Source organism: Nannospalax galili, unplaced genomic scaffold, assembly GCF_000622305.1.
Source record: "Nannospalax galili isolate Female #2095 unplaced genomic scaffold, S.galili_v1.0 scaffold2658, whole genome shotgun sequence".
Classification (NCBI taxonomy): Eukaryota; Metazoa; Chordata; class Mammalia; order Rodentia; family Spalacidae; genus Nannospalax; species Nannospalax galili.
The window spans coordinates 32,940-45,188 of NW_008341426.1; the positions used below are offsets into that span (position 1 = coordinate 32,940).

Below are 12,249 nucleotides of genomic sequence, written 5' to 3' on the forward strand. Positions count from 1 at the left end.
CAAAGGGCGCGCTCTGGCATCACGTGACCGGGACGCGCTGTTCTTCCGTCGGCCATTTTAGGTGGTCCGCGGCGGCGCCATTAAAGCTAGGAGGAGGCGAGAGTGGCCGCCGCTGCTACTTATTCTTTTTTAGGGCAGCCGGGGAGAGTGGGAGTGCGCGCCGCGCGAGAGTGGGAGGCGAGGGGGGCAGGCCGGGGAGAGGCGCAGGAGCTTTTGCAGCCACGCGCGCGCCTTCTGTCTTGTGCCTCGCGAGCTAGAGCGGGCGCGCGGCAGCGGCGGCGGGGATTACTTTGCTGCTAGTTTCGGTTCGCGGCAGCGGCGGGTGTCGTCTCGGCGGCGGCAGTAGCACTATGTCGGAGGAGCAGTTCGGCGGGGACGGGGCGGCGGCGGCGGCAACGGCGGTAGGCGGCTCGGCGGGCGAGCAGGAGGGAGCCGCGGTGGCGGCGCCGGGGGCAGCGGCGGCGGCTGGAAGCGGGAGCGGCGGCGGCTCAGCGGCCGGAGGCACCGAAGGAGGCAGCGCCGAGGCGGAGGGGGCGAAGATCGACGCCAGTAAGAACGAGGAGGACGAAGGGTGAGTAAGGGGAGGCCCCGGGCAGCCGCTCGCCAGGCCCCCTCCCCCTCCCCGTCTTTAGGCCTGGCTCCCGCGCCCGGCCTCCCGCCCGCAGGCCCGACTGCAGCCGGCTCGCTCGGCCTCCCGTCCGCAGCGGGCTCCCAGGGCCTGCATTTCCTCTTTCCCGGCCTGCTCGCCCCCTCCCCCATCACACACGTTACCACCTTTAGCCGTCACCATGCTGCTCCGCGGCCCGCCCTCTTTCCTCCCTCGCCGTGGGTCTCCTCCCACCGACTTAGCCGCCAGGATTTTTTCCCGCCTGACGGAGGTCCCTTCCCCCCCTCCCCGCCCTCCTCCTCTTCCCGGTTTTCTAACGTCCTAGGCTTAAAAATGCAAACGCACAGAAAGCTATGGTCCAGGGCTGCTGAGGTTGGTCTGATCGGGTGCTTCTCCACCACCCCGGGACGGTGTATGAGCTCTTGCTTTGGGCACGGTGTAGGCTGTCCACCTCTATCTCCCGCGTCGGGTTCAGGCCCAATGGTTTTTAGCATTTTCAGTAAGTTTCGCCTTACAATTCGTTCGTTCTTTGCACTCTACGCCGTCACCACGGCACGCTGCTACAGGCCCTGCATTTGTACTCCAGCAGATCGGGCCTGCCGATGCCCGGTCTCCTGTGGCGTGGCTCCGGCTCCGCGAGCTCTCTCTAAGTTCCTTCCCGGGCTGCGGGGCCTGCCGGGACCGGAGCTGCTCTACCTCCGGCCTGTGGCCGCCCTTCCCCCATCCTGCAGAGTTATTCTAGCCGCTCACGCTTTTCGCGCCCTCAGCGGTGGGGTAGCCTGTTTGTACAGATAGTAGCCCTACCTTACTACTCTGTGCAACTTCATTTTTTGCATCTCTCCCGCCTTTTCGGTGCCCAGGAGCCTGTTTTGGTTTCTTCTCATTCTCGCCCTCCTATTGAAAGGGAGCCCACCCGCCCTTTATACAGTGTTGTGCAACGGGTTACATTTTTTTTTTCCAGGATTTTTGAATACTAACTTGTTTCCCTTCCTCTAATTGAAGTACCTTGTAGATTGCCACCTAAACCTGCTTTTACTACATTAAAATGCAGCCTTTGGGAGCTGAGAGCATCATACAGGAGTTAGGAAGAGGGGCTCAATCCGGGTTCTTAGTTGGGTTTTCTTGTTCCCATTACTGATTGCTGATCTTGCTACCGTCTCCATACTTTTTAAAACGGGTCTGTGCGTGTGCAATTTTTCCACTATAACTAGGAAAAAGGTTTTGGTGAAAATTAAGTGTCACTTTAATCCAGTGTGAGAAAACGTGCATTTTACTGGTTAAGAGCATAAGATTTGTAGGGATATTGGGGCGGCGGAGAAGCACTTTGGAATACATGAAAATCAGCTCAGGCTGACTTCTCAGTCTGTTACTGGTTGTACTGGCTTGGGGGGGGGTTGGAGGTGGGAGGGGATGTGAACTTAAACAGAACGAATCTTGAACTAAGTATGACTTAATTTGAGAAAGGAAAAGTTAAATTTGAAAGTTTTCAACATTTTGGTTTTTGCTTTCTGAAATCTGTTCTTTGGACAGACCCACCAAAATGGTTAATTGTGTAACTGGGGCAGGCTTTCTATTACTTATTCCTGAGTTTTGAAGTTACAAAGTAGCTGTCTTTGTAGTTGATCTGTTGAACTGAAGTGTAAATGAATTAGTTTTTAACCCTAACAATGTCAAAAACTAAGACTAGAATTTTGATTGGTTGCTGTACCGGTTGTTAATTCCCTAGCCATTCAAACTCCTCCCCACGACACACTGAAGCAGCGACGGCACAGCGGGAAGAATGGTAAAACTTTTACATTTTATTTTTGTCTTAAGATTTCAATAGTCATAACATGGAGAGGCTTTGTAACTTAGTTGCCCATTGAGTCCCAGGAAATTCTAGACATTAATACAGTAGGATGTCTTGTGCCTGGGATATAAAACCTTTCTAGATATCATCAATCTATGGGCAAAATTGATGCCATTACATTGGTATTTGATCTGTGGTAATGCATGTGATTATAATTTGGCCAACCTAAGCTAAATGTAGTTAGTAATGTTGATTTTATATATATATATATATACATATATATGGACAAGAAGAAAGTTACTGTAATTTCACTTTTTTTGTTAGGATGGAGAATTTTTTAAATTGAAATTCTAAGCTTAATGCTACATATAAAGGTTCTAAGCTTAATGCTACATATAAAGGTTACTTGATATACTGTGTTAAATGTCTTGCATGTTATACTGAAGTGTTCTATCAAAAATAGACAGTTTTTATAAGTATTACTGTGCTTTAATGCAAAATCCTATATCTTCAATAAAATAAATACACGATAAACATTGTATATGTAATATTCATAGGTGGGCTAACGTGGCTTTCCACTGCAGCTCTTATCAGATTTTTTATTTTCAGTGTGATTTGGCTGGAATGTTAATTACAGTTGGTTGACATGTGTTCACATTTGCATGACTTCCCTTTGGAGGCTGGTAGGTTGAGTATTGTTCTTTTTATTCCACTTTCCCCCTCCCCTAAATGTCAGTCTTTCTGCCTTTAGGATCATATTTTAATTTTCCTGAGGCCGTATCCGCTACCATTGGAGATTAGAAAGTCAGTAAATTGCATTATCTGCCTGTACAAACTACATTCTGTATTAAACCCATATGGGTTAATATTTAAATTTTATATGAGGTTTACTTAGGAACTGTGTTCCCATCCACTGATATTTGTCTGGTTTTAAGTTGGAGACAAAGTAGACTGACAGGAAAAAGCAAAATATTAAGACTGGGGTCAGAGTTTGCCATAGTAAATAGTAATGTTTAGATGAACATTCTGTTTTGTGCCTAATGAGAACAGATAATTAACTAGTAGTACAAAATTAAAATTAAACTATTTGACTTCTGTTTTGAACCTTATGTAATTGTTTGCAGTAGGTTGAAGTGACCATATTTTAGATTTGAAGCCCAGTGTTCTGTTAAAAGAATTATCTTTTTCTGTGGGTTTTTTTTTTTAATTAAAAAAAATACTTATTTTTATTTTATGTGTATGAGTGTATTACCTGATGTGTGCAATGCTGGAGGAGCTCAGAAAGAAGGCATTGGCTCTCCTGGGACTGGAGTTAAGGACAGTGTTAGCCGCCATGTGGGTACTGGGAATTAAATCCAGGTCCTCTGTAAGAGTTTTCAGTGGTTACTGAGCCATCTCTCTAGCCCTTGTCCCTTTGTTTTAAGATCATACTATTTTATAGTTTTTTGGGGGTGGGAGATCAGCTTTTGGGGAAAATTGGTAACTAATGTAATCTCAGTCCACTGATAGGTTGTACTGAGGTAGCAGATTTTACTTAAGTAGATTTGCACTTACAAGTCAGTTTGCACTTCACAAGGTGGTATTTATTACCCTTGACATCTGTCTTTTGTTTGGTTTGGTTTTAAGATAGTTTTACTTTGTTGAGGCTGTGTCCTCTTTTCCTCAGCCTTCCTAGTCTCTGGGACTATGCAGGTGTGTGCCATCTTATGGCTAGATAGCCCTTGCTCTTTCTCTCCCAATCTCAGGTAACCATTCACTCAACCTCATTTTGTTGCAGATGCTAAACTTTTTAAAATAAGACCCTGGAGAACTTTAAACCTGTTTTTTTGTGTGTGTTTGTCTGGCACCAGATTAACCTCAGTAGTGAAGTTGAGACTGGTTAGTAGACTGAAACTCATGTGAATTAAATTAATTTCTTAAACACTTCTTCGTGGCGTTCCTTGTGAGATTACAATTTCATCTTTAAGTACTCTTTTTTTTTTTAGACAGTTATATAGCCCAGGCTGGCCTTGATCTAATATTTCTGCCTCTACCTCTCAAGTGTTGGGGACTGTAGGTATATGCTAACATGCCTAGTTTTCATCTTAAATTAGTTTAGAAGTGAATTTGTTACTGGCTTTTACTTTTTTTCCTTTTTGTGTGTGAAAAGGAGCAGCTTTGGAAGAGCAGCTTTGTTAAATACAAAAGGTTGAGTTTAGGAACAACAGTTCATTTCTATAGTAAAATGGCTACCTGAATTCACCTTAGATTTTTTATTTTTTTTTGTCCTTTTGAGACAGTCTCCCTGTAGACCAGGCTGACCTGGAACTCAGAGAGCTGCCTGCCTCTGCCTCCCAAGTCCTGGGATTAAAGGTGTTTGCCACCACGCCCTGCTAGGTTTTTTTTAGGTTACATTTTTATGTGTGTTTTGCCTGCATGTATATGCGTGTGCAGTGCCCATGGAGGTCAGAAGAGGGTGTTAGATCCCCTGAAACTGGAGTTACATACAAGTTGTTAGCCACCGTGTGGATGCCGGGAACCAAATCTGGGTCCTCTGCAAGAGCAGCCAGTAATCTTAGTTGCTGAGCCATCTCTCCAGCCCCACTTCTGTGTCAGTGGAGATCAGAGGATAATTTGTGAGACTATTCTCTCCTTCTACCATGTGGGGTCCCTGGGATCAAACTCTGTCATCAGGCTTGGCAGCAAGCTTCCTTACCTGCTGAACTATCTTGCTTGCTGACCCCTTTAATATTATTTACAATAATAAAGATTCCCCCCTTTTTTGAACATAAGAAATTGCACTGGAATTTCCCATTTTTGCTTTGTTGAATGGTCACTGTTTCTACAGTGTTTCAGTTTTTCCTGGGTAGGTAGTATCTTCTGAAATACATATATTATGTTCTAAGCTATGTGAGACAGTTTTTAAATTTCAATAATGGAAAACAGGATACTATATTAGCTTTCAGACCACCAGGTTAGATACATTGTGTTTTTTGTTCTTTTCTTTTCCTGTATTGTGTTGTGAGGGAAGTATAATAGTCTCATTCAGGTATCAAGTATAGCAACACTGTGTCTCATGAAAGAACAGGAGTAGATTTGGCCTAAAACCGTTGGTGTATAACTAAGTTTGGAATTAGAGAATATCACTGAAATTTTTTAGTACTTTTTTTTTTTTTTTTTTGGAGAGATGATCTTTTGTAGACAGGCTAGCCTTGAAATAACAGGAATCCTCATACCTCAGCCTCCCAGGATCTGGGATTACAGACACGAGGCAACATTGCCTTGTATAGTACTTTTTTGAGATAACACTTTTAAGTTGAATGTTTTTTCCCCAAGATTAAGTGATGCCTTAAATGAGCTCAGTGTATATCCTCAGTTACTATTTACCCTGAGTAGCCAGAGGTATGTAAGATGGCCCGTGTATATCTATAGAGATAGGTATATATATCTCACAATCTATTTCAGTATGGCTTAGAGCTATCATGAAAAATAGTTTTAGCCTTTAAATGATGTTAGAAGTAGTGCTTGAGAACATTTAAACAAAACAAAACAAAATGACTTTCCCAAAGCTGTATGCTCTGAGTCTGCATATTAACAAATGGGAATGATACATAACTTCTTAAAGTTCTGCATCAACGTTTTAATGGATAGAGCATCAAACAAGGTGGTGGAAGTGTGGGATTTGTTCCTGTTACTTTACTTCCAACAGTATGATCTTGGGCAATAGAACATGTTACTTGGTTTTCTGGTTTATATATTAGAAACAGTGCTCACCATAGAAAGACTGACTACATAGTGTACTTTCATAGCTTGTGTTTATCTAGTACCGTAATAGTTACTGCCAGTGATTGACTTCTGTGTAGTAAAGGTAAACATATTTTAGCTTCTGGAGTGTTATATTAGTATGTTCATGCTATATATTTAAGAAAGTTTAAGGATGGAGGATAGTCAAAGTGATAGCTTTAAGTATTGGGTCATATCCTATAAACTGTGTATCTACACTTAAGCCACCAAAACAAAAGGGCCAGAAAATCTACTCTCTCTCCACCGTAGTCTTATTTTAAAAAATTCTGTGCATTTGCGGGGTGTGAAAGAGTATGTTGCATGTACATATCCTTGGAGGCCAGCACATCGAATCCCCTTAAGCCACTTAATGTGGGTGCTGGGAACTGAACTTGAGTACTAGTGGAACAGTATTACTCTTAACCACTAAGCCATCTCTCCAGTGTACTACACTACAGATGAAAGATAGGTAAACAAATTAAAAAAGCAACCAGCAGACAATGTCTTGAAAATGAGTCTCCTATTAAAATTCCTTATGTTGAAAAGTAATGTGTTAGGGATTTGGCTCAGGGGTATAGCATTTGCGTAGAGCTCTGGATTTGGTCTCCAGCACCAAAAAGATTGTAAAAATTCATTAAGAAAGGTAGATCTCTCCTGATTTCAGGAATTAAATTTAAATTTATTTCCAATAGAACACAGTGTATTGTGAATATATAGTCATTTCAGCTAACTGGGACCCTAACCTCCAGGTTAAGGAAACATCAGTCTTTAACTTCTAGGTAAGTGGAGATATGAACTCAGAAAGCCAGTTGAGCTTATTTAAAAAGTGTAGAAACAGCGTGTTGGAAATACTGGGCTAAATATTTAAGGTTTATTTTTTAAAGCTGCCATATATAATTTACTGGCGTTACATTTCAGTCTAGTTATCTTTTATAGTCATCTTTGTTTCTTTTGAAGTAAATGAAATTTAATGTAGAATTTCACTTGAAGTGTTTGAGATTGGTGTGTTGAATAATAGAATCTTTCACATTTACCTTTAGAATATCATTGTAACATACAGAAAGCTCAGGGAAGAATTATCTGTTTAATAATGGGGAAATAATACTGGAATTTAATTTAGTTTTTTTTGGGGGGGGTGGGGCAGGGTCTTCCTGAAGCTATAGCTAACTTACTATGTATACCAAGCTGGCCTTATTCTCACAGAGATCCCTGCCTCTGCCTCTTGAGTGCTAGGATTAAAGTGTGCACCATCACAACTGGATGGAATTAGATTTTACTGACTACAGTGGGGTTTTTTTTGGTCTTTTTTTGAGACAGGGTCTACCTGTAGCCCAGCTGGCCTGGAACTTACTATGTAGACCAGGCTGGCCTGGAGCTCATAGAGATCCACCTGCCTCTGCCTCCTAAGTGCTGGGATTAAAAGTATGCACCAACCACTCCTGGCCCAAGACTAAAGTGATGTTTAGAGAGAGGTTCTACTGGACAATATTAAAGTAGTTTAAAATATTTTTTTACGTGTATGAATGTATTGTCTGCATGTATGTAAGCGTACTCTCGTCGTGCAGTGCCCACAGAGGTCAGAAGAGGGTGTCCAATCCCCTGGAACTGGAGTTGTGGACAGTTGTTAGACACTACGTGGGTGCTAAGAACCAACTCTGGTCCTCTGCAAGAGCAGCCAGTGCTCTTAACTGCTGAGCCATCTTTCTAGCCCCTGTAATGTAGTTTAAATAGTTAAAAAGTAGTTTTCAAGTACTGTAAACCAGATCAGAGTTTAACAGTTTTTGTTGTTAAAAGTTTGTCAAGATATTTCTAAGAGCAGTTTGTATAAATTCTAAAATCACTTCCTTGCCAAGTGATAGTTCCCTAGTTTTAAAGTAAACTCTGCATCCTTACACGTAACTTAGTAGGTTTAAAATGAACCAGTAGTCCATGGTAAAAAAATGCTCTTGTGTTAAGCGCCGGTGAGGTATCATAGAACGTTAAATGTTAAGTAATAATGTTAGAATAGAAATTATTTAAATGAAAATTAAGGCCGTATGTAGTGGGGAAGCTTTTAATCCCAGCACTCAGGAGGCAGAGGCAGGTGGATTTTTGTGAGTTCAAAGCCAGCCTGGTTTACATAGTGAGTTCTAGGTCAGCTGGGGACTATAGGAGACCCTGTCTGAGAGAGAGAGAGAGAGAGAGAGAGAGAGAATATAAATATGAATTAAGGGTATGCTTGAGTAACATTACCATAAAAGGTGACAGTGATTGGCCAGTTAATGGTGCATACTTGAAGTGTATTGGGTTGGCATTCCGTATTTCAGACTGTCAGATTGTTATGAGTTGTTATGTAAGATGATGAAATATTAGCAAAGTGTAAAAATTAATAAAAATTTCAAAATTGGGAATATGAATAAAGACTTGGTGGGAAAGGTGGGAAAACAAGTTTAAATAAAGACAAGAGTCTCATTGTGTAGCTCAACCTGCCCTTTACTGGGATTACAAGTATGGGCCACTCAACCTAACTGATTAGGATTATTAGGGCATTTTCTGTCAATGGGCACTGCCCATTCAGTATTGATTTTTATATTTTAAATTATTTACTAAAAAGATCGGCCACATACAGAGAGTACAGTTGAGTTACTGATGACTTTGGAAAATTGACATTTTTAGTATGTACATTTCTTACCCTGGGATATTTAGGTTTATATGGCATTTTAACTTTTTTAAATTTATTATTTTTATGTGTATGAGTGTATTGCCTGCAGGTATGTGAGTGCACCCGTGTCGTACAATGCTGTGAAGGTCAGAAGAGGGCTTCGGATTCCCCTGAAACTGGAGTTAAGGACGCTTCATAACCTCCATGTGGGTGCTGGGAATTGAACCCGGGTCCTCTGCAAGAGCAGTCAGTGCTCTTAACTGCTGAGCCACCTCTCCAGCCCCTTACATGACATTTTAAAACTTTAACATTGAACACAATCTCAGGATCTTATGGAAAACTTAACGGCATTTTTTTCCTTTAGTGTTAGTTTATGAAGCTTATACAGTCAAGATGAAAACAAGTGCAGATAATCTTAGCAATTTAAAAACTGTCCCCTCTTTCACTTTAGGGCTGTTCAGTTAGTAGGTGGCAGAGCTAGGATTTAAACCCAGACACTTTATATTCACAATCCAAACTTGCAGTAAAAGGCAATAAAATATCCCACAAAGTAGCCTGTTTGAGTGCCTGCTGCGTAGCATTTGGATAGTCATCTGCTTCATGCTTGACCTTGACATAACAGCGTAGTGTCAATATTGGTGAAAGCAGAGAGACTTAATTTTGTTGAGTTGCTGAGTGTTACAGGTTTCTTTTGAGACAGGGTCTCACTACATAGTCCCAGCTGGCCTGGAACTTGCTATGTAGACTGCCTCAAACTCAAAATCTACCTGTCTCTGCCTCCTGAGCGTTGGGATTAAAGGCATGCACCACTATGCCTGGTTGAGTAGCAGTTTATTAAATAGAATGCAGTATTGTGTTTGGGGTACAGAAATATGCTGCTTATATGAGTAGGATTAAGATAAATCCAGCACTCAAAACCCGGGAGCGGAGAGAGGAGGATTGCTATAAATTTAAGACTACATGGGACTGCATAGTGAGAGCTTTGGGAGGGGGGCGGTAGGGAGACTTATTAGTAAGATAATGTAGGTAAAGTTGCTATAGTTTAATTGGGATTATTCACTTACAACAAAGGATCACATTTTAAACTTATATTGTACCATTAGACGCCATTTTGTAGCTACTTGAACAAGTCTCAATAGTTTTAACTTGGCTGCTTAGGAATTTTCAGTGTTCTTTTGGACTTCATTGAAAAGTTTGCATCTCTGCAGAAGTGATAGCAACTTGAAAATCTTCTATTCAAGGCAGTCTATTAGGTAGTAGACATTGAGCTTTAAACAAGATATAATTGTATAAAATATTTTAACTTGGTATTAATCTTTAAGCCATCTCAGAATGAGAGGAAATTCATATTCATGTTACTGTAATAGAGAGACTGAAATAAGTGCACATTTGTCCATAAAGGTAAACAGACCTCCCACTGTACTGTGCATATTGGATAAAAATGGAGTGGATTTCCTCTGTCCTGTTTAGTAAAGATGGACTAAATTTGGTGTTGTGTTCATTGTGGCGTGTTCATTTTTCTGCTTGTCTGTTCAGCCTTAATTAGAGCAGAAGAGTGCTTTTTGTGCTGCCGAATCCCAATCCATTTGTCTTAATGAAGAGCCATGTAGGCTGTAGCTCAGAAGGTAGTACTGTATTTTACACACAACTTTGAAAGTTTGACCCTTGACTAACAATGTGCAAATGGAAATGGGGAGGTGTTCATTATAGAACAGCAACTACTAATTAATTTGACAAAACTGAAAGAAAACTTTTTAAAAACTAAGTAATAAGGTGCAACTGGTGTAGTAGTAGGTAACTAATTTCACAGTGCCCTGTGGACATACTATAATAGTTTAGTAGTGGTGGCTGATCCATGAGTTAATGATTATTGTATTTAAGAAGGCAAACGTGTGGCTTGTAGAAAACTCATTCCTTGAAGCTAGCCATGGTGGCTCACACTTGTAATCCCGCACTTAGGAGGGAGGGAGAGGCGGGAGAATTGCCATGACTTTGAGGCCAGCTTGTGCTATAGAATAAGACCCTGTCTCAACTACCCCCCCCCAACATTTCATTTCAAAAGTTGGCAGGCTAAAAAAAAAATTGAAGATGAATTAGGGAGGCTAAGCAGTACTTGAAGAAAAGTGGAATGGTTGAGTCCTCATTCTCTATAGAAAATAGATACTGTGTTTTTTTTTCCTGTTTTTGAGAACTAGAAATCATACATAATTCATAAAAGTTATAGTTGGCCAGAATATTTTATATTCTGAACTAAGGTAATTTGTTTAAAGAGGAGTATTTTCAGTGAACTCTTTTTTTTTAGCTCTGTTAAGGGTGGGAAGTTAGTTTATTTTGGGTTTTTTGCATAGTGCCTTACTGGGCCAGTTGATGAACTGGCTTGCATGTCTTATATTAAAGAAAATTAATTTCCTATCTGAAAAGCAGGTGGCTTGAGAATAGTAAATACCTCATTGTAGGTGTTAATATTAAAACTATTTTGTTTAGACCGAAATTAAAAAATATTTACGTGTATGAATGTTTTGCTTGCCTGCATTTGCATGCTTGGTGCCCATGGCCAAAAGGTGTTGGATCCCCTGGAAACTGGAGTTAAGGATGATGTTGGCTGCCATGTGGGTGCTGGGAACTGAGCCAGGGCTAGAGAGTCTTTAGACTGAAATCATTTTAAACTGTTCAGTTATTCATAGAAAATTTCTATAATCACAGAAATGGTGATTTGATAGTTACATTTCAACCGAATCTGAACCCAGGTCTTCTGCAAGAGCAGTGATCTTAACCACCAACCCATCTCTCCAGCCCCTATACTCTCTCATCTTAAACAAACAGACAAAACCCTTCCACCTCACCTTGAAAGTGTAAGTGTTGGCAGTGAATTTTTCAACTATGAAGTATTTGAACCTTTGGTTTAAAAATAGTGTGTTTATAGCAGTAATTATTTCAGAAAGAATTACATATTACAAGTTGCATTTCAGTTGAGAAATGTGTGTTGAGAAATCCCAAGTTTCCACGGAATTGACAATAAACAAACATTAAAATACCTACACAACATTGGATTTTGGGTATATATCTTTTAATTGTAAAATACTAAGTGGGTATAAATCGTACTTCAGGAATGGGAACTTGGAGAAAGTCTTAAAAGTTGCGCCTGTAAATGACCTGGATCTAGGAAAGCTCAACAATGTAATACCAAAAGTAGAAATTCTTCTGCACTGAGAGTTCCTTTATCATTAGGAGTTGAACAGATCTATGGCAAGAAAGATGCAATAAGATTTTTTAAAATTTTTGATAAAATGGACAGATGTAGAAAAGTTTACAACTGCTTGCCAGAACTATCCTTTTTGGCATTTTGCTGAATGTTGAGACTTAACCCTAAATAATATTCTTTCTTTCTTTCTTTCTTTCTTTCTTTCTTTCTTTCTTTCTTTCTTTCTTTCTTTCTTTCTTTCTTTCTTT

General features: G+C 40.7%; 1 protein-coding gene across 6 annotated transcripts in view; it reads left to right on the plus strand.

Moving 5' to 3' along the window:
• Positions 1-12,249, plus strand: part of Hnrnpd (heterogeneous nuclear ribonucleoprotein D) — a 19,353-nt gene continuing 7,104 nt past the window's right edge. For 2 of the 6 annotated variants that reach the window (XM_008836889.3, XM_008836891.3), the window contains exon 1: positions 7-571. In XM_008836889.3, coding sequence (XP_008835111.1) covers positions 351-571 — 221 coding nt within the window. In that variant the 5' untranslated portion in view covers positions 7-350. Of the gene's footprint in view, positions 572-2,333; positions 2,391-12,249 lie in introns of all 6 variants that reach the window. The other 4 variants (XR_003850124.1, XR_001872530.2, XM_008836890.3 and 1 more) reach the window with 4 other exon arrangements.